At 35.2% G+C, this 23,446-nt stretch overlaps 1 protein-coding gene and 1 long non-coding RNA gene across 3 annotated transcripts; one reads left to right on the top strand and one right to left on the bottom strand.

The window, feature by feature from the left end:
* Nucleotides 1-8,114: 8,114 nt before the first annotated feature.
* LOC113090836 (uncharacterized) lies at nt 8,115-15,485 on the bottom strand. 2 transcript variants are annotated; one of them, XR_003287267.1, is made up of 14 exons: nt 15,173-15,485; nt 14,018-14,099; nt 13,458-13,518; nt 13,287-13,351; nt 13,035-13,116; nt 12,868-12,911; nt 12,649-12,749; nt 12,349-12,422; nt 11,773-11,884; nt 10,659-10,762; nt 10,360-10,441; nt 9,674-9,750; nt 9,421-9,508; nt 8,115-9,187 (listed from the first exon to the last, which is right to left on the bottom strand). It is a non-coding gene; the product is annotated as an uncharacterized LOC113090836 (long non-coding RNA). The 2 variants fall into 2 exon arrangements; XR_003287268.1 differs by lacking the exon at nt 12,868-12,911.
* Nucleotides 15,486-15,654: 169 nt separating this feature from the next.
* Nucleotides 15,655-23,252, top strand: LOC113090835 (E3 ubiquitin-protein ligase PPP1R11-like). Its single transcript, XM_026256447.1, has 3 exons — nt 15,655-15,908; nt 20,857-20,965; nt 21,241-23,252. The coding sequence occupies exons 1-3, from the start codon at nt 15,819-15,821 to the stop codon at nt 21,420-21,422; spliced, it is 381 nt and encodes a 126-aa protein (XP_026112232.1). The 5' UTR covers nt 15,655-15,818; the 3' UTR covers nt 21,423-23,252.
* Nucleotides 23,253-23,446: the final 194 nt, after the last annotated feature.

Below are 23,446 nucleotides of genomic sequence, written 5' to 3'. Positions count from 1 at the left end.
CTTGGGATTTGTCTGGCCCAAGCAGGTGTTGAAGGTCATCTTCATGCTCCGGCTCTCCATATTTTAGGATCATGGCACAATGTTTTTCTTATTTCAGCACCAGTGTGTTCTTTAAAGTGATCAATGATTTGTCATTTTTGGAAGTCTGACCTGTTTCACCCATGGCTTGTCCTAAACACTGCTGAACACAATCAAAGACTATAGAATACCCAAGACATTTCACTCATATAGTTTTGAATGGGGGAAAGTGCAATGCTCAGTATGGCTACTGTATTGAAGGAAGCCCCACCTCCTGAGTAAAAGAGCCAATGCTATTCGGTAAAGTCCACTGAAGCCAAGTAGCCCAGAAGTCCCGGTTGCTATCCACCTTTTGCTTGCTGTAAAAATAGGCGTGGCCATTTGTAAATCTATGGGTCTAGCACATAAACAGTAAGATTTATGAGACAGTTGTTATCAGATTTTATTGCTGATTTCAAATATAAAATTGAATCGTAAGCTTACCAAACAGTTTTGGAGAATTTTATGTTTCCTAATTTAAAGAGATAGGACCTGCACTTCCATGCCCGAGAGAGGCGTTTCAAAGATGGCCGCCATCGAAGTGACATGACTTGTCTTAAAGGGATTCTTTCATTAATAACTCACCTTCATGTCATTCCAAACCCGTAAACCCGTAAGACCGTTGTTCATCTTCAGAACTCTAATTAAGATATTTTTGTGAGAGCTCTCAGACCCTGCATAGACAGGAACTTAACTGTAATGTACCCAGGTCCAAAAACGTAGTAAGGGACATCGGTTAAACTGTCCATGTGACATCAGTGGCTCAAAACTACGAGAATACTTTGAGCACAAAGAAAACAAAAAATAATTCATTCAACATTCTTCAGCCCCTTGAGTTATTTCTATTGAAATAATTGAATAATTGAAATGTATGCTTTGTTCACTGTAGTCAGCACAAATGATATTAACCCAGGTGTTTATATTGTTTTTTCTAACCCATGTGTAATTAATAATAACAACATAGTATAATATACATAAACACACATATAAATGTATACATATATTAGCACAATATATTGCATAATAATATAAAAGGCTGCATTGTCATTATGCCAAACATTGTTTTTCTTCTGATTCACCCTAACAGAAAACAGCAGTAATGTGTCATTTTCTCTTGTTTTCCTTTCATGTCTTCAGGCACAGAATAGTACTACTGTCTAATTAATAAAGCATAGATGAGATCTTAAGTGTATTTTTTTAAGTGTTTCTATTTATTTTCTAGGATTGTATATGATGCAAACAAGTAACACTAAAGGAAGAAAGAAAATAATTAAATTTTATTTACATCTATATTACATTCAAACCAACTTCAGAAATACACACCAGCTTTTTTTCCTTCTTCTTCAATAAATAGTGCCTCATTGTCGGTTTAAAGGCATCCTTATCAGATTTACAAAAAGAAAAAAAAAACTAATATTTTGCACTGGTTATTGGTTGGATTCAATATTCGGATCAGTGTGTCCATTAGATTTCTTTTCTTGTATCTTCCAAAGCCAAAATTTGGTCCTCGATGTTCTTCAGCTCCTGCTCAATGGTTGCCTTCTGTTATTTCAGAACACAATAAATGCATGCAAGCTCCTTTAGCTGCTGAAATATATTACCGTATTGACAAGGGTGAAGCTTTCTCACGGGATATACAGAATGAATAATATTCAGTACATGCATAAACATTTCTATCCACATAAACACATGTGGTTAATCTCCAGTTGAACTATAACAACACAAAATAAATGAGGTTTTCTATTAAAAAAGGGATTACAACAGTGTATGTAAAGAATTGTGCAATGAGGCATGCCAGTACGCTTCATGCATTTTAAATGACATGGAAATCTGCGAGACTAGCTAGTATGTAAATCTGATTTTCTAATTTCTTTCTCGTGGATAGGAGGGTGAATCTCACAAAAAAATATCCAGGTTATATTTCACATCACAAAAAAATAAAATAAAAATGAAGTCTATTATTAGACTAAATAAATTACTGTTTTCACGACAACTAAACACCCAATTTCTTCAAAATTGTCATTAGTGCAATGCAATATATATTCTTATTTTCATTCATGAAATACAGAGGGAGAATTCATGAAGAAATATATATATAATATTTTTCAATTATTATTTTTTTTTTTGCATCACAATTTGGGGGGGAAATTGTGTCACAATGCAGAAAACACAAAAATTAAAAAGACTAAAAATATTTAATAAGCTTTATTTTTCTTCACGCTAAATATATTTTCCAATCAAATATTATTTCATTTTGTGTAAAATATGATTTTTTCCTGTCTATGAGCCAGACCCATATACACAACACAGACCGGAAGTCAACTTAGGTCCAGGCGCGTGCGCCCGATGAAAACGTCTATAGTTTGTCAAAATTAGATTAGATTTAATTGTTATATAGTGAAGTAAATGTAGGCGTCCCACAGACGGGTGACAGTTCATTTAAGTTAATGTTTTAATAATTTGGTTGCATGTTGTTGTTTTTATAGCCTTTTGAATATGTCTATATAGTTTTTTATTTAATTTAATAATTTTGTATTAGTCAATTTAATGTTATTATTATTATTATTATATAATTTTAAATAACAAAATTTGTTTTAATTAATTTAATGTTTTATTTTTTGCTAAACTAAATGTTAAACTAAATTAAAACAAGAAATATTTTCTTCGGAAAACTGAAATACATTTTTTTTTCATTTATTTTATTATTTAGTAACAAAAACTAAACAAAAAAAAGTTTGTTTTACATTTTAGTTAACGCTGACTGAAAATATATAAATATAAAAGAAAATTCAAAATATGAATAAATAGTACAATGGTATATACATAATATTTAAACATTGCGCCACTAAACACTGAGCTACTGGTGACACTATACAAACATTAGCGCTAAGTCTAGAGAAACCTGAGGTTCTCTCACAGTCAGGTCTTTCCTTCGTCAGCTGGCACTGGCCCTCAGTAACCTCGCCCTCTGACCACTTCCTGTACCAAAGAGAAGTCGGCCTCCTCCTTAGGAAAACACCAGTGCTCCTGAAGTGAAGGAGGAGATTGAAAATAGCTGTTTTTTAGCTAAAAGAGTGCTGCATGTTATCATGTGGTGTCTGCTATGTTTCTGACCAGCTGAGAGGTCTTTGGGTAGGACTGCACACACAGGCTGCGGGGGTCCTGTCAGGGTCAGGGTAAGGGTCACAGCGCCTCTGTGAGGAAAGGCATAAAGGGCGAGACTAGAGCGAGAGAGATGGACACAGACGCAGCCACCTGCCTTTCTCCAGCTCTCTGTTCCTCACTACAACAGCCTTCACCTTTCAACAGTGTTGTAGTCGAAACCGGCTCATTCGAGTCCGAGTCCAGATCGAGTCGAGAGATGGTCGAGTCCGAGTCAAGACCGAGTTCAGAAAGGCTCGAGTCCGAGTCAAGACCGAGTCCAGAAAGGCTCGAGTCCGAGTCAAGACCGAGTTCAGAAAGGCTCGAGTCCGAGTCAAGACCGAGACCAGAGAGATTGGGTCTGAGACAAGACCTAAAGAAATCTTCAAGAGTATGTAAAATGTATGATGGAAACAATAAAGGGTAAAAGGGCCACATAGTATGTGGTGTAAAGGTAATTTTATTAGAATTATGAATTGTTACTTGTCATTATTAAGTGCTCATTTTCACATAACATCGTTGTACCACTATACACATCCATATTACCTTTCTAGTACACATAAGATTACTGTACCACTCTATATTGTAATTCCACATAACACTTCTAGTACAAGTAACATTACTGTACCACTATACCTGTAAATGTTCAACTGTAACAGCTTTTACATAACTTTTAACCCTGAAGCTTAACTAATGACTGCTAATATCCTGAAAATGTCTTGGATTATGTTCACTTTAGATGTTGTGAAGATTAAAGATGGGCATAATTACCTTTCAAAAAAATAAGTGAGGAGACCATCCTGCTACCCAACCGAGCACGATGTGGTCTCATGATCAATCCACCCCAACTAAAAACTCTCTCTACTGATGCAGAGGAAGCGGGGACTGACAACAGTTACCATTTCATCACTTTCTGTAACAGCAACGGATAATCTAATGCTAATTTCACTGGATGGTGGGTTTTAATGCAGGGTAAAATACACACTAGTCGAAGTTTTTTTTAGTTACGGAGGGCATACACACAAGAGCCAACTGACTGTCCAGGAAAATTTCATGCAAAAGTGTGTATGTGCCAGGGGAAGAAAGCTGGTTGAAATGCCATATAAGTTCAATGCCTATCAGACATTTTTTTCGGGGGGAGATGTTTAGTGTTGAGACAGTCAGTCTGTGTCTGTATCCATTATATAATTTAATTAAACAATATTAGTTTTTTTCTGTGATCATTTTGTCCTACTTTGTAAAAATAACACAGTTGAGAGAAATAATGTAGCAATGTGGCTTTCTGGAAAGCGGGATCACTACAGGCGGATGGGAGGAGGGTAACTTAGGCCGGTGACACACTGGCTGCGTGGCTTCTCTGCTGCGTGCTAGAAGCGTGGTGGCTGCTTCGCGTTTTCTGTGTCTTTACACACCAGAAGCGTGTCTGACGCAGCGTTAGCGCGCTGCTTCTGCTATAGGTGACATAGAGAGAGGCCGCCGAAAAACCAGGCTCTTGCAAAACAGAGTATGTTTGACAGGTGCAATATTTGAAAATCGATAATTATTTATTTATTTTTTTTAATTACATTTATATCTGAATTTATGCCAACCTATAGACTTTCAAATATCAAAATGTCATGAATTAATATGTATATTTGTTTACATAATGACACAAGTGACATATTAACATATTTTCCTAGTTTATTTTGCCTGGAAACGCTTCCAACACGCGCGTGTTCGCGTGAAAAATAGGCGTCGGTTCTATTTCTAGCATGCACGGGTTTTCCGCGCGGCTCACGCAGGCAGTCTGCAAGCTCTATCCTGTTAACATGGGAGCCGAATTAAAAACAGACACGCCACGCAGCTGAGACGCTTGCGCCATGCATCCAGTGTGTTGCTGGCCTAACGTCTCACGTCAAAAGAAAATCACCAGTCATTGGATGTATCAATCATACATCAATTTAATTAAACATTAACATACAGTAATAATCATGAAATATTTTGATTGGGACTCGAGTGGACTCGGGCATAAGTCCGATTCCTAATATGTTCGAGTCCGAGTCAATACCGAGTCAAAATGCACACGAGTCCATGACAAGACCGAGACCATTAAAATACGGTCTCGAGACCGAGTCCAAGACCGAGTCCGAGTCTCGAGTACTCAACACTGGTTTTCAACACCGGCTTGATGCTTTCCTGACGATGACTGTTCATGAAAGTGCGTTTAAAGCATAACAGAGACTGTGAACTTTTAGGTATTAGTGAGAGGCATATTTTGATATTTGGACTAGTTTTGATTGGCAACTGAGCTAGATTTAATACACAGATCTGGCAACCCAGGATCTTAAAAGCAATATTAGTTGTTCTTATGAGTTAAGAGTTTTTCAGTGCTTATATTTAGAGAGTAATGGGACTAATAGCTAGTATAGAGTTTTAGTCTAAACATTTGATCACATCTGACTGAATTATTATTTTTTTTAAGTCTCTGAAGCTCACCAAGCTGCATTTAGTAAAAACAGTAATACTGTGAAATATTATAACTATTTAAAATAACAATATTCCATTTGAGTATATTGTAAAATGTAATTTATTTCTGTGAATTTTCAGCATCATTACTCCAGTCTTTAATGTCACATGATCCTTCAGAAATCATTCTTATATGCTGATTTGTATCTCAAAAAAGAGAAAAAAAGATTACTGGTTATAATTATCATCAATGTTGTGCTTTTATATTTATGTTTTAGGATTCTTTGATGAATAGAAAGTTCAAGAGAACAGCATTTATTTGAAATATAAATATTTTGTAACACTATAAATGTATTAACTATAACTTTTGATCAATTTCAATACAAAAAAAACTTTGAATGACAGTGTATACATAAAAAAAATCACAACAAATAGGGCACAAATCAAACAGCTGAAATTATAATCGTAATATATATACAATTTTAAAATATATATTTAACTTTCCTTTCCATTTCTTTCCTTCTTCAAAACTCCCTCAAAAATATTTGAAGCAGGCTTCCAGTAGATTTGGTGACTGACACAAGCACACCGTGAAAAGAACTGAGACGTTACCCTTCAAACTGATTTTCTGACATTTGCTCCTACAAGTCACTCTTACTGGCACTCTCCTCCTTTTTATAATTTCGTCTGGGTTGCTTTATTGATTTAATAAAGATATATTGGCAGCTGTACCTCTGCTCATGATGTGGCTAAACTTGCATCATGCTGCGTGGCGAGTTTACCATGCTTACTGCCTGCAATGCATTGTAATGTAACATTATTGAAAAACAGGAAAAAAAATGCTAAACTTTGACAAAAAAATATTTTATTTTTGTTTTAATTGTGATTTTATAATGTTTAGATATGAATCCAACTGAATCCAACTTGTGAAAAGATATCTTTCATGTAGTCAAATAGCAAATAGCATATAGTGGAGCTCTATAGCCATCTAGTGGTTAAAGTGATTTTTATTTTTATTTTAAAACTGCATTTTTTCAAAAAATTGGTATAAATGTTAAATTAAATCATTTAAAATTATCCATGTTATCCCTATGAATGGAAGTTAGAAATCTGGGTCTTTTATAAAGTAAATCTTACATCAAATGCTGTTTTTTTGTAAAAAGCCTATTTAAATAAATATTTATTTATTTATTTATAGAAATTTAAAAGATATCATAAATCCTCCAAACACCGCACAAATGTTGAGTAAAAACATTAACAAACAGAGTAAAATTACATTTGTTAAAAAAAAAAAAAAAAAAAAAAAAACTATTATCTTGTTACAAAATTAAATGTTATTGTCTGTGGTCTCTGGAGACCCCAAAAAACACGAGTGTGGACAGGAAACGAAGACCATCAGAGGGTTAAACCAGAATGTGACTGACAAGAAGATGAAGTCTTTTATTAATATACTGAGGATTCAGTGAAAGTGAAAAGGGGAATGGAGAAATGAAACAAACAAACAAACAAACAAAAAACATTAAAAAGCATAGAAAGGACAAAGTCTAATGATAGTCTAATGGTTTGAAATTACAGAAGTGTATTATAAATAAATTTTTAACCAAATATATTTTAGTGTTATTTAAGTATTGTTTATAATTTTTTAATAGATTTTATTTTTATAATATCAGTTTCTATTTTAATTTTATTTAATTTGGTTCATGTAAATTTATTTGATTTAGTTCTTGTAATTTTATTGTTTTGTATACATTTTTCAGATTTCTTTTGAGCATTTTATTTTAGTTTTAGTAATTTTTGTACTTCACATTAAACTTTTTTTTTAGCTCTCAAAGCAACATTTCTAATACTCTTTTAAAGTTTAAGTTCAAGTTTTGATTGAATATTTATATTTACATTTTATTTTCATTGCAGCTTTATTTTAATTAACAATTTTTTTTAAGTTTAAGTTAATAATAAGACACTGGTCACACTGAATCTGTAGCCAGTTATTCATAAAAAATTGCTATAAAAAGATTTTTTCCTGTATTTATAGTGTATTATAAGTGTATTCTTAAGGCATTATAATGAATGCATAAAGCATTATATAAAAAAAACCTTATAATATGATATATCTACTCATGAATAATCATAACAACAATTTTAATACATCCTAATACTTACGTATTTGTGGTTATAAGTTTAAGAGAATGATTATTTATAACACTCAATGAACACCATATTAAATCTACTTCATTTACAGTATAATGGACTGTATCATATCTTAGCATTGTACAGAAAAATGGCAAGATAAGAGACTTATACACATCTGGGTCTGAAACAAACATTTCAAAAAGACCGAATTCATCTCTATAATAGCGTAGTGAACAACCTGCATTATTGACATCACTTGCTAAAAATAGTTAAAAATATATCTGATTATTATTAATAATAAACAGTTACCAGGGGCTAAAATAGTGCTATAAAAGTTTTTCTGTTGCTGAGAGGCTGATTAACACTTGTGTTCACCAGGATTGATTACTGTAACCCCTTGTTGGCGGGGGTTTAGTGCAAAATTCGGCTGCTAGAATCCTTACTAGATGTTCAATCCTTACTAGATCATATTACTCCTGTCTTTGAGTCTTTACATTGGCTCCCTGTTAGCTTTAGGGTTGATTTTAACATTTTGATGCTTACTTACAAGGCTTTGCATGCGTTGGCACCTCAATATTTGTCTGAGCTTTTAATTCCTTATCCTCCAACACGTGACCTTCGCTCATCTGAAGCTGGCCTTTTAACTGTTCCATTAACCCGTTTAAGATTGATGGGTGATAGGGCTCTTTCTTCATTAGCTCCCAAACTGTGGAATTCTTTACCTATTGAGATGAGGCAAGCCAAAACTCTTAGCATTTTTAAATCTTGCCTTAAAACTCTTTTTTTAGGGTAGCTTTTAATTAACCATTTGATGTCTAAGACAAATTTTTCTAGAATGCAACAATAAAGTTAATTCTACTCTATCCATTCTGAACACATATAACAGCTTTGTGTGAAGAACTAACCAGTGTTTAGGTTATTCATTGAACACTATCGAATCTCATTCATGTGGTTTAAATAAGTGCATATTCATTAGTAGAGTCACTATTACATGGAAGAGAAAATGTTTTCAATAAGAACCCGTAAATTGGTAACATAAATTATGATTCCTATACTATACATCATAGATAATTAATTTATTTATTTCAATGAAATATATTGAAATATACAATCTATTAAAATGTGGTCAGGACAAAAATTTTTTTGTGAAAATCAATTAATTTTATTCAGCAAGTATGCATTGAGCTGAAGCTAGAGCTTATGGTTTATAAAGTTTTAAATATGGATATTTTTATACACAAATGCATCACTTCATTTCAGAAGGCCTTTATTAACCCCCAGAGCCATCTGGAGCACTTGTAATGATGGATGGATGCACTTTATTTTGCTTCAAAATCTCTACCTCCCATTCACTGACATTATAAGTACTGAAAGAGCCAGGACATTTTCTTAATATAACTTCAACTGTATCCATCTGAAAGAAAAAAAAAAAGTCATATACACCTAGGATGGCTTGAGGGTGAGTAAATCATGGGGTATTTTTAATTTTTGGGTGAACTAACCCATTAATTACATTTCAAGACACATTAAAACAGTATTACAGTTTTATATTTTTTGTATTTTTAATCAAATAAATTAAATTCATAAATGCATTATGCTGTACGTGAAGAGCCTCTCTGGCCTACAGATTTTACGATAGTACCTCACCTCTTCTGTGTCCTTTGAGTTTGGCAGTGTCACATGATTATCTGGTATCTGATGACCCCACCAAAGCTGTCTGGAAATACACCAATCGCTGCAAAGTGGAGATATACATGACATAAAATAACTTCAAGAATATTTACAGTAGAGTGTAATTGGTCAAACATGGACATGACCCCAAATCACAAAACAGACCATTTAAAAAAATATAGCTTTGCATAAATAAAAATATTCATGGAGGGTAAATAATACGACTAACCTGCTGTTGGACAGCCAGCTCTTCTACATTTCTGTATAAAAGTGAGGAATTATCTGTAGATCTCCTTCTTCCACTGCCTAAAAAGAGCATTTACGTGCATGTGAATTAACAAAATCATTAAACAGAATGATGAAATTAACAGTTAATTAACAGTTTGTCCGCTATCATTGACCAGTAACAGGAATATGTTTTCCAGTGAAGCACTCGATGAGCCACACATCTGCTGTTGCTCGAGGGAGTATTGACACACACACACACACTTCAACAAAACCAGCATGATGTCAATCTATCCATTTACTGTGAATGTGCATGTATGTTTGATTTGCTTCAGCATTCAAATGATTAGGGATTGTAAGATTTTCATTCATGTTTTTTAACTGTTTTCCATTTTTAAATGCAATTTATTCCTGTGATGCAAAGCTGTATTTTCAGCATCATTACTCCCATCTTCAGTGTCACATGATCCTTCAGAAACATTGTAATATGCTGATCTGCTGCTCAAGAAACATTTCAGATTATCATCAGATTTGAAAACACTGTGAGTGATATAACAATAAGTAATATATAAATATGATTTAATTGCGAGCCTTATTATAACTATGAGAAAGACAGAGTTCCTGTGTGGTTTAACACTTCTGCACAATATCTTTCTGATGCAACCACACATTTAAGTCACGCTCACTCACTTGAATTGCTTTTCTGCTCATTTCCTGACAGCACACAAACCACGGTTTCTTCAGCAAGAGTTCAATGACATCTCCAGAACGACTATGTGGGGGGAATAAAATCAAGAGAGGACAAAAGGTCAAAGATTACTGTTTTTTTTTGTTTTGTTTTTTTTTTGTCGAAGGAAAAAGGACTGGTCTGCCTGAGTACATAAAAATGTAGTGTTACATATCCAGATAATACAGCAGCCTGTAAGTCTATTCAAAGTAAGAGGACGAGGAAAGGTTTACTGCTTATGGACCAGGTTATATCAGTTTACCTGCAGACTGGTAATGACACAGAATGCTTCTTCATTCCTCTGAACAGCTTGCTCTCCACCGGTGCAGTAATTACTCGTTGCCTGGCATCAAATCACTTAACACCCTAAGAGACAGAAACGCTGCGTGCCAAATATCCATAGAAACATTCTTTTAAATATAGAGCCTCTTTACAGATTCCTACAGACTTGAATCCATAATATAATATAGTATGATGGTTAGCATATTTAATAATGATCTGAAAGCACATTTAGACATTTTTGGTAACATGCTGAGTTTGCACGGTTGCACATTTAGACCTGGATAGCATGTGCTTTAACTTTCTAGACCAGACTTCCCACGATTTTAGAGGGCTGAATGCGTATGAGTAGATCTCAGAGCCCTTTCGTACTCTCTGTAGTTATTGATCTTGAGATATTCCTACAGCTCGCTGACCTTCTGTAATACATACCGCTAATGCATGTGCAGAGGCCCGCAGTACAGATGCTTTGACCTTTATAAAAGTCTTTCCATTGAGACAGACCTTCAGTTTGTTCATCTCAGAGCCCTCTTACACAATCCTGAGTTATTCCTACACCTCACTGACCCCTGTGATACATACATTTAGATGCCTGCAGTCTCTTTGACATATAAAAAAAAGTATTTCCAACGTGCTAGAAAAGACTGAATGGGCTTCGTCGTGTGAATAATACAGATCGATGTTCACACCAAGGACAATAATTAGAACTATAGCTATAAATCTAAATGTGTAATCATCAATCATTTGAATACTTCTGATTCTATTCTTTGAGAATATGGAAAAACACAGCACAGCTGTAACGATAACTAAACAGTGGAATCATTTCAGAATAATTCTTCCAGCTGATGAGCGATAAAAACATTGACAGCCAACTTCATAGTACGCTTGTATTGTAATAAACAAAACTTTATTGTCCACTGGTGAAGGCACTCAAATACTAATTGTTCTTAAACAGGTCTTAAGTATTAAGTCATGTATTTTTTTTCTAACATTCAAAAAAATCTCAAGTCTTAAAGGAACACTCCACTTTTTTTTTGGTGAAAATAGGATCATTTTCCAACTTCCAAATAATAATGGTTATGTAATAATCCCTGTACCTCTAGCCACTGGCCGCAGTCTGAGGTCATGGTCCCATCTCCTCCAATCACAGTGAGGATTGGGAGAGCAGGAAGTCAGTGTGGTCATGAGCTGGGGACACTTTAACAGCACCTATGAAGGCAAGGTTGAAAGACAGGAGTTGAGGCTAAAGGTGCAGTCACAAATTTTACAGGCAAAAAATGTGCACAGTCTATTGATGTATGAAGCAAAGCTCACACAGAAGTCACTTTAAACCTTGACCCAGCATCTTAAACCTTTCTGCAAATTTACTGCAAGTTTTTCCGAGTGAGTGAGCAGTAAAAATGTTTATGTTGAAAGAGACTGAAACAGGGTTGTAAACAAGGAAGCTATTTTTACTTTCAAAAACAGCTTGTAAAACACAGCCAACAAATGCACTGAGCAGTGCTGTCATCGGAAATCACCTTATAATAAAGGATCAGAGTCAAGTTAATATGAGCAACATTAAAACAACAATATTGGACCATTGGCTTGTAGAGCAAAAATAAAAATGTTACAATAAAAGATACAGTTTTTTCCAACAGATAAAATTCCCAATGCACACATGAATGAAATACCTTTGCCAAATGTCACATCCACCATAGAGTCAGTGACAATGGGTCATAAGTGCTCTGTGTTTGCTGTGATGATCCTGATGAGAAAAGAATGAATATGGTGGGGAAAAGTGATAAAACTAAAGCTATTCAGGCATCTAAGTCACTTTTTATTATGGTAGACATACTGCATACTAGATTAATCACATGTAGTATGAGTAGTACTGTAATATCCTATTTGAACACAAGTACCATCATGTAAAGTCCTATCATGAGCACAGAGTAGACAACAAACAATCCATTTAAAAACCATTGTAGCGTTACCCTTTTTTTCTAACTTTAAATCGAGGGTCATCAATGATCAGCAATAGCCACGTCTCCCAGCATCATCTATGGACGAGTGGTTGAAACTGCAACTTCTCCTTCTAAATATATATATATAATAGATAAATAAATCACCTTAGAACCAAATGAAAAAAATTATATCTGGAGAAACAGAGCAAACTGAAAAAGTAATGTTTGCATGCATGCATGTGACCCTACTGTAGGAGACTCCCAAAGCAATCTTAGGAACTTTAATCCAGGCACTTAAAAAAAATAATAATTGTATGTAAAAGTGTACTTTTATCAGAGGAGAATGGATGGTCATTCTCAGAGAGAAAATGCATTTTGTGCATACTGCAAGAAAACTGAGAATAGCTTTTTATTACCGGATCCATCGTAAAACAGGCTCTGCTCCAGTCAAGAGATGCACCTCGTTTTCTCAGCTGATAATAAATCTCATCCCCCTTTCTGAAAAAAAAGGTGAGTTGAATTAAAATGAAAGCAGTCCTTACAGTTACCATTTGGACATAGAATAATACAATAGATGCACTAGTAGCACACATAAGCCCTAAACCACTTCAAGGCTCTGAATGAAAGGACAAAAGAAGCACAGCAAAGACAGACAGACAGAGACTTACTCATCTTTCCATCTCCAGACCTGTTTGAGGAACTGCTCCCTCATCAGCTTCCTCTCAACCACCGACTATCACACACAGACACATCACAGATCATTCTGAACAGCCAATGTTCAGACAAACTGACACCTAAGCATGCTTTTTTACCATTTACCAGAAAAAGAGATGGGATACCTGCAATCCCAGCATGTTCGCAGCTGGAAGCCACAGCTCTTTGTAGCTCTGCATTCAGCGCCTGGATAAAATTATCATCTTGGATTAAGAGTCTATTTATTAAGATATTTTCAGTCTCACATGATCCTTCAGAAATCACCTGAATACGGTGATTGTATGCATATTATCTAATATTATAGTGGAAATCATGATTTATTTATTCTTTCCGGATTCTCTGATGTATAAAAGTTCAAAAGAACAGCATTTATTGGAAACAGAAATCTTTTGTAACATTATAAATGTCTTACTGTCACTTTTAATCAATTTATTCCATCCTTGCTGAATTAAAGTATTCTTTTTTTTTTATCTTACAGAAGCTAAACCTTTGAACGGTCGTGTATTTCTATATTAATTCATTTCTTAACATATGCTATTTTGTTTAGACTTTGAAGTCATGAAGTTATTTATATATATATATATATATATATATATATATATATATATATAAAACTGTAACTTCTCCAGAGCATCAAAGAACAGTAACACATGACAAAACAGGAAGAGGAAAAGCATTCTGTTACCTTTCTTCTCTCCAGGTACAAGTGCAGCAGTGTATGTTATTTTCTCTTTATCTGACCAGCTCAGTCCAGGATCATTAACATGCTGCAAGGGTTAAAGTCGTGTTAAGGCTTTATGGCTTTACACTAAATGACTCATGCATTTTAATATGTATAACCCACACCACTTAGTATGGCCTTCTCCCGCACTTTATCTGTCTTTTAAACTAAATGGTATAAACCTTTTTTTTAATTATTTAATTTGTGCATTACATTAGAAAATTATTGTAATAAAACAGAACGAAAATTAGTAATTTATTTAGACCTTGCACCATGGTATTTTAGTAAAAAATATAGTATTTAAAATAAAAGTATTTTAGTATTAAAATATATAAAATATAAATACCAACTAACCTGAAATAAGTAATTACTAAGTTCTAAAAATTTTAAAACTGAAAGACAAATATATATATAAAACACATACTGTTATCGTTTTTAGTTTTGTTTTTACATTTGGAATTAGTTTTTATTGATATTTTTCACTTGCATTTGCATTTGAATTTATATATATATATATATATATATATATATATATATATATATATATATATATATATATAAAAGATACATAGAAATATATATTTTTTAAACTGATGTTTTATAAAAATCAGTTGAAAAACAAACTTAAAATAATTTTCAATGTCACACTGGCAGGTAACTGAAATACGTTTAGGTTAATTAACTTCTTCAAATACTAGAAACTAAAATCGAATGAAATATTAAAAAAAAAAAGTCATATAGAAATGAAAAGTAAACAAATAAAAATTATAAAAGCACACAACAAAATGACTCAAACTTAAACTAAAATGTAATAAAAAATAAAAAATGAGAGCTAATTCAAAATGTTAATGGATACTATAACAAATAAATAATACGAAAATAACACTGCTTGGAGTACCATGTACCAAATGCAATAGAACTTAGTTTAATGGTATAACGAAGCAAAACAATACATAAAATATGAAACAGTTAAATAGTGTCAAATGTGTTTGAAAATGGTATGAATACACGCAATCTGCAACTTCATGACATGCGTCTTTTATAGTATACACATCTAAAAATATGATCAGAGAAATGCTGAGTATAAAAAAGACAAATAAAAGGTATAAACCAATGTACCTTCGCTCAGTGTGTGCTGTCACAGTCACAGACATATTGTGGATACGGCAGTGATTTTTCACAATAATATTTTTATGTTTAAAATTCCTTTTGACTTAAAAGGTTTTGATAAAAACCGCAGATAAGTGACTAATAAAAAACTGCAAATAATCAAAGTTAAATTGCACTGGATTGTACTTGGATTATACTTCCGCTGTTTCCTATCGGATAGTTTTTAAAGGAGCACTCAGCGGCTGCGTCTCAAGATCTGTCGAGCTCACTATCTAGACAGCATTAGTGCGCATCAAGGGTGCGTTGCGCGTTACGAGATCGGTGCGTTTGTGGGTGTTTTTTGCGTCAACAGCATATTTAAATATACAAGTCTGCTGAGCTGACTCCAAGCACTACTATATTGTCTAAAAATCCTGTCTAGGTAGTCGGCTGACTTGTTTTTGAAACACAGTCAGCTTCGAGAACTGGTCCATCCGTAAATGCGTCCTTCCGAGGAATGATTAGACTGGCGCATATTCATCTCATGCGTTCGTCTCTGATTCATATTGGTCCAGCTCGACATCCTGACACGCAAACCGTTTTTAATATCCTTTAAACCGAGAGCAGACTTTCATCAGTTTAGTCGACCGAGGTTTATCGGGGTTTGATCAGCGCTATGGCACAGATGCAAAGGACATCGAGTGAGACGATAACGGAGACGATAACGGAGACCGTTCAGATGGGCACACCGCCTCCACCCCAGCAGGTACTGTGCCCTACTTAGTGTAGACACCACCCCGAGACACACTTACCCCGAATCACTCAGGCTCGAGAACTCCGAGGGCTCTTGTTAGTAACTCATCGTTCTGTGGTTCGCACATCGAGTGGTTTATAGACTGACTAGACAGCAGCATAAGGCCTGGTCAGTGAGCAGCATGTTCAGCAAGGTTCATCTTCTGGTTTGACAGTGTGTTATGATCACAACAGACATCCTCTGTGAGATATGTACCGTGGTAACCGCGGTTTTTAGGTTAGTAACTGCGATTGTTATTATTACTGAGGTCAAAAAATAAATTCAGTCATGAAAGCTTTTTACAGCACTTGAACACTTTTACAACACTCACCGCACAAAAAGTGCACGCGATAGTGCTAGGGTTATTACAGATAACTAAATATAAAACCTTAAAAATAAACATTTTTGTTACTTAAAGGGTTAGTTCACCCAATAATCAAAATAATGATGATTCTTTCTGACTAGATACATACCGTATTTTCTGGACTATAAGTCACACTTTTTTTCATAGTTTGGCTGGTCCTGCGACTTATAGTCAGGTGCGACTTATTTATCAAAATTAATTTAAAATGAACCAATAGAAAACATTACCGTCTCCAGCCGCGAGAGGGCACTCTATGCTGCTCAGTGCTCCTGTAGTCTACACTGAAAACATATAGCGCCCTCTTGCGGCTGTAGTCGGTAATGTTTTCTCTCGGTTCTTGGTTCTAAATAAATGCGACTTATAGTCCAGTGCGACTTATATATGTATTTTTCCTCGTCATGACGTATTTTTGAACTGATGCGACTTATACTTAGGTGCGACTTATAGTCCGAAAAATACGGTAATCATAATTTGTTCACAAAGCTGAAACTTCAAAGTTTACTGGTCAGGAATCACTCATTGACTGTTATGATAATAGAGATATTTAAGCTCAAACATAAAAACAAAAATAAAAATATAAAAAACACATTTTTTAAATGTATAAAAAAAATTGTTGATGTAGGATATGAGTTTAGAGAAACAGTGTAGCTAAAGCCACAAATCTACCAAAGCTTCATATGAAATTTTCATAATCTAATCTGTAAAACTGTGAATTTTCTGAAATATTTTCTAAGGCCATGTCATGTGTGTTTTTAAAAAAGGCTAATCAGATTGATTTATGGCACTTGTCATCCCTGTAAGATCACACATATAAACACTCGTGTGCTCTCTGTATGTGTGTTGGCTTTGAAAACTCCTCGATTCATTGTTCTATTGTTCTCACCAAACAAGTCTTTCACACCTCCACCAGGTATGACACATCATCCGCATTATTCTTTTATAATTATTCTTTTGCTTTTATTCCACCTTTATCAGCCTTTGTTGTGGTTATTTCAAGCTTTACAATCCACTAAACTGCAACCCCACTTCAGTCTCATTATGCATTTAGCCCTTATTTATCAAAAGTCTTACTATAAAAATACAACGAAACATTTTCTTACGACCTTATGTGAATTATTGTGACAAAAATGCATTATGAAGAAGAAATGCACCTGCTATTAGTAGCATTAGAGCTAACGTTAGCATCAAGCTACATCAGACAATTTATGAAATTATTAGTAAACTTTTACTTAAGACTCTCTTTAAACACCGATTGAGTGTTTGTAATTACTTCATTTAGCGATCAGGGGTGGAATTTGGTCATTGACTGTTGTAAAAATATGCTATTTATATCCTTTTACATCACTGCACAAGTTAGCACTGTCACTGCAACGAATGTTTTATCAAAATATACGTCAAATATCAAAGCTAGAGTCTTTATACTTTCAATTGATGCACAGTTTGTCCAGAACAAGTAAGAAAGTGATGTTTAACGTGCTGTGAAAGTGAAACAATAATAAACTGGGGCCGTCGGCGATGCTTGCAAGCAAAGGGGTTAAAGAGATAGTTAACCCAAAAAACATAATTATGTAATTTATAACTCACCCTCATGTCGTTCCAAACCAGTCAGACCTCCATTTATCTTCGGAACACAGTTTAAGATATTTTAGATTTAGTCCGAGAGCTCTCAGTCCCTCCATTGAAACTGTGTGTACGGTAGGCTGTCAAAATTGCTCAAAAATTACGTTTGAATATTCCCTCAAAAAAAAAAAAAACAAGAATATTCGAACATCTGTTTGAATGTTGTCAATGACACGCATTACGTCAATAACCGTACAAAATAATACAAAGAGACATAACTATTTGTATAGGTAGTCTATTTAAGTTTAAACATATATGACAACGTATTACCTACACAAAAACAAGGAAATCAACTAATGGCCAAGACTGCAGACCTCACGCTCTCTCACCCTCACGTTCTCTGTGCATAACGGTTTAAATGAACAAACAAATTTTGAGTGCTTATCAAGAGTTTTGTGCAATCAATTTAAGGTCGCGACTGTTGTCCCAAATATGGCAGGCTTCATTCAGTGATTGAAACAAATATTATTAATATTAATTGAAGTTTTACAGCATATAGAAATGACATTGAATGCTCTGAGCGAGCTGTGCTGTGGTTAACATGGAACTTTTCCTTGACATGAAACGATAAATAATCAAACCTCAAATCCATTGCTTGATAGAACTCCCCGAAGCCTTCCCCATCCGCTATACTGATTGGTCTCATGTCCTTAAAATGAACGAAATTAATTTATCCGTTATGGCCTCTTGTCGTGTTGCAGACAATTAAAGAGCTTGTGGCGGGCAATGCAAAGTAACGTTAAGTGCATGGGCGTAGGTTCTGGTCTCAGCTTTGGTGGGGACACCCCCATAACCCCCCACGGAATTATTTTGTTGTAAGATACCAGTGATTTAATGGTGATTAAGTATAACTGTATAATCTCAAATATGCACTCTCAAAAAAAAAAAATTTGAGACTCTGTAATGCTGAAGAACCAAACGTTTTATTAAGATAAATTATTATGTACATTAGTATTTACACTAACAAAAAATACTTTGCCACAAGGAAACAAATCTAAATAAATAAATATAATAACCTTTTTCTATTAAAAACACTATTTACCCTCCAGTGCACTCACGTTTATGTTGACTGCAAGATTCTAAGTTAAGCTAATTGACATTCAGTTACTTGCTAACGTAGCATTCTATCTGGGTAATACTATCACCAGTTAATACTATTTTCCACAGTAGAATCTGCATTTGAAAGCCTGGTCAGTCACTACTGCTAGTTTATTTACTTACACTCTGACTCTGCTTTATGATAAAGCTTCTTATGTCCCCTTTCTTCTTCTTGGGTGGCATCTACAAAGTACAAAAAGGGGCAAAAAAACCCGGCATATTAAAATGTTTTTAACATTTGCCGTTTTTAACTTACCGTCGGAGTCGTCAACATGCGCGCGCAGCCGCGCACACAAACCACCCGCTCGCTGCTAGTGCAAGCACAAAAGTAGTCCCGGCCCGCGCGTGTAGTCTGTCAGATACCCCACCGCCAATCAAATTACTGCGTTTCTTGTACTGTCGTCGTCCTGGCCGTTAGAATCGATCCAAATAGCAGTGCAAAGATCCAAATAGTAGTTCAAAGGAGCTTGCTAAATATTGGTGGGGACAAATTTGTCATCTCAAAATATTGATAGGGACTAGTATCTAGCGTCCCCCCCTAAACCTATGCCCATGGTTAAGTGTCAAGACAGGACTGTTTAGCTGGAGTTCCACACATTATAAAATGCTCATTTGGGTGCACATTTTTGAGATGTGACCTCATGGTTGAATGGTATGCTAACTGTATCTTAAAAAGCTTGCATACAACTTTATCTCACGGGTCAACAATTTTATCTCATTTTCTATGCTGCGGTCGAGTTGGGCTCTGCACTTGCAACCATCTTCCATGAAGACGCGTCAACTTTCAGCAGTGATGCTGTGCCAGACAGTGTGACTCCTGTGACCTGTCCCTGAACCCTCAGGCGCGCTAGCACACCCACTCACAAAGCTGACAACCACGCCTCTACTACCGCATGCGTTTTTTTCCACATTTATGTTTTAATTTGAATATTAATTTTCACCTTCGAAATTCGTTTTTTAAAACTATTAAAAATACACACACTTTCAATGGAGGGACTGCGAGCTCTCAGACTAAATCTAAAATATCTTAAACTGTGTTCCAAAGATAAACTGAGGTCTTATGGGTTTGGAACAACATGAGGGTAAGTTAATTTTGATTATTGGGTGAACTAACCCTTTAAAATAAAATGCCCATTTCAGCTGGTTGCCAAGGAAACTTTTCTCATTTGCATGTAGACATTTTCGTTTAGTTTGATAAACTGAAAACTAAAATGAATAAAAACATATATATGTATGAATATAATGTAAAATAAAAATGACAAATCCAACAAAATTACTAAAACTTTAGAGGAAATTCAAATGCAAGCGAAAAATGTCAATAAAAACTAATTCCAAATGTTAAAAAACTATATGTTAATGTACTGTTGTTATTTTATATATATATATATATATATATATATATGTGTGTGTGTGTGTGTGTGTGTATGTTTATGTATGTGCATGTGTTTATTTTTATTTAAAGTTGACCATTTTTCAAATTTTTTATGAAAAATACCGAAACGGTGTGACAAAATAGTCATATCATAATATTAAAGGATTACCCTCATTCATGGTATTTACATGAATTTCAAGAATTGTAGATATTGCTGTGGTGTACTGTTAGCAGATGTTGGTGTAACCGTAGTACAGTTCCTTAGTAAGACCCCCTGTTCATTTATTGCTGTTTACAGTAGTAACATAAAGCCAAACAATGGTTGAGGTGAAAAATTTAGCTGTCATTGTCACCATCATCATCATCATCATCATCGTCTAACTATTAATGTTTACTCTTATCTGGAGTAACATTTAGTAATGTAAGTAATATCCTCCGTATGATGGGCTGGTTGTATGTGCTTCCAGGAGGGCAGAAGCCTGACCATCAAGCTCAGGAAAAGGAAGACGGACAAGAAAGTGGAGTGGTCCAGTGACACGGTGGACAATGAGCATCTGGGCCGGAGGTCTTCAAAGTGTGAGTCTTGTTGTGTAACCGTAGCTCTGAATCCATTATGGATGCTCCTTCACTTTGGATATTCATCAAGGATTTCTTATGAAAATGAGAATCTGCTTCATACTTGGAAACAGTGTGGGACGGATCTGTATCTGGGCCAGATTTGAAATAGCTGACCTTAAGTGGCCTGCATCTTCTCAGAGCGGCCTGTTGAATGAATGCGTCGTTTCTTGAAATAGAACGTCCTCCGCTTATTTGTGTTTCACGTTCTTCTACGATGGCTTTGATGTGTTCAGGTTGCTGTGTTTACCAGAAGCCTCGACAGTTCGGCGAGTCTTCCTCGGAGAGCGAGGGCGATGACGAGGATGGCTGCGGAAGTGCGCACTGCATTCTGGGACACGGGAGAAGAGGCGATGGACAGAGGGAGGGTGGAGAGAACACAGCGCCCCCTAGCTCTGGGGGAACAAACCCTCACTAGTAGTTGAGGGCGAGTCGGTTTGGAGGGAAGGGTAACGGACGGCGTGGGCACTACATTCATAATCCCTCACTCACATCTGATTATATCACACCATCACTGAGTGTCAAAGGCTTTTTGATGAATGAAAGCTTGTAGAGCTTTGCAATGTGATTCGTTTTCTCCTCCGTCGTTAGTTTGATGACCAGGAGAAGACTGTTTTTTTGCGATCTGAATGCTGCAGAAAATTTGTTGTACATAGGATATTGGTTTTTAATTCTTTTGTTAAATCTATATTTATTTGTGTGCGTTTAACAACTTGATCTTATCAGTTTTGTGTCCACCATCAATATATTAATGGATTAAAATATGATTCAGGAGGGTTATACCCTTTTTAGTTTGAATCAAGCGGATTTTAAAGGAATAAACACAGTGTAAAAACAGACTTTTCTCTCAAATATAATTTGCCTTGTGTGTCACAATTTCTTCATATCCCTTCGAGCGTAATATGTGTTGTGCTGTAGTGAATTTAAAACATGACAAGGATCAGGAACTCAGCCCTTTGGATATTTTTTACAAGGGCGCATTAAACCATCTCCATCAGCCGTCGTGAGTTTGATTGAGCTCTAGTGAGACTCCCCTCAGACAATCAGACTACAGTCAGAGACTCGGCATGTGTGTGCAAAGACATCGATTTGTTTATAACTTCGTGAAGTGGACAGAGAAACATCTGTGATGCTTGACTTCATTCTGAATGCGAGTTGAGAACGTCAGCTTGAAAATTATGAATATTTGCTAAAAATGTCCTTCTCTTTAGGCCAACCACGATGTAGATGTTCATCAGAGCAGATCTGGAGAAATCTAGCATTACATCAGTTGCTCACCAGTGAATGGGTGCCGTCAGAATGAGATTCCAAACAGCTGATAAAAACATTATAATAATCCACAAGTAATCCACACTATACTCCAGTCCATCCGTTAACATCTTGTGAAGTGAAAAGATTTATTTTTTTAAATAAACTTTTTTTTATTTCAAACTACAGCTTGTTGCTAAAATATGAGACCATAATCCATAATGTTGCTTTCTCCAGTGAAACAGTCATGTTGTCTGAATCAGGAGAGAAATATGCATGGTGGATTTGTTTCCTAGAAATGTGCAGTTTTTAACTTCTCTAGACAGTAACTGATGGACTAGGATGGTGTGGATTACTTGTGGATTATTATAATGTTTTTATCAGCTGTTTGGACTCTCATTCTGACGGCACCCATTCACTGCAGAGGATCCTCTGGTGAGCAGGTGATGTACTGATACATTTCTCCAAATCTGTTCAGATGAAGAAACAAACTCATCTACATGGATGACCTGAGAGTGCGTAAAGTTTCAGCAAATTTTCATTTCTGGGTGAGCTACTTCTTTAAACAGTGCAATTGATCTTAAAATGTGTAGATTTAGAATATTTTCCTTTCATTTGCATGCCTTACACAAAATACAGGGGCAATGTTTTGTGTGTGTTAAAGAGGATCACCCTGATATGTGAGGAGTATGTAATTTGACTAGAGTTTTAAGGTGTAAACGGATTAACTGTGGTATAAAGAGCACGGGAGAGTGCATGGCCGGATGCTGGCCAAGACCAAACACCCATAGCATCATCTTTCCAATGATGTCACATACAGTTGATTCCCTTCAGGACCGTCACTGCAGTCTTCAGCATCCCAGCATTCACATCCATCTGCCATCCCTTTACTGTGAATGCACCTGTATGTACATAGCAATGGTCATCGAATGGATTTAACATGAATAAACAAGATGTTCAATTGTTGTTTATATCTATTAAATGCATAATGGCAACCTGATTGTGTTTGACTCTCATCCCGATTCTGTTCAGTCCTTATGGAATGTGCATTATTATAATGATTCATGTGATGCATTATTAAGAGTTCAGAAGCTAATACGTTTCAGATTAGTCATGTGGAAAGTGAGACATAAATTAAATTGGCAGCATAGAACGGAGATGTGGATCAGTTGTGTTATTATTAACAAAAATTGT

Source organism: Carassius auratus, unplaced genomic scaffold (assembly GCF_003368295.1).
Source record: "Carassius auratus strain Wakin unplaced genomic scaffold, ASM336829v1 scaf_tig00214021, whole genome shotgun sequence".
NCBI lineage: Eukaryota > Metazoa > Chordata > Actinopteri > Cypriniformes > Cyprinidae > Carassius > Carassius auratus.
This window is presented reverse-complemented; position numbering and strand designations above follow the sequence as displayed.

Bases quoted from the DNA above. Each gene is read 5' to 3' on its own strand.
- LOC113090835 (XM_026256447.1), top strand. From the start codon at position 15,819: ATGGCACAGATGCAAAGGACATCGAGTGAGACGATAACGGAGACGATA. The intron at 15,909-20,856 runs GTACTGTGCCCT...ATGTGCTTCCAG, and splicing joins CACCGCCTCCACCCCAGCAG to GAGGGCAGAAGCCTGACCAT. The intron at 20,966-21,240 runs GTGAGTCTTGTT...TGATGTGTTCAG, and splicing joins GGGCCGGAGGTCTTCAAAGT to GTTGCTGTGTTTACCAGAAG.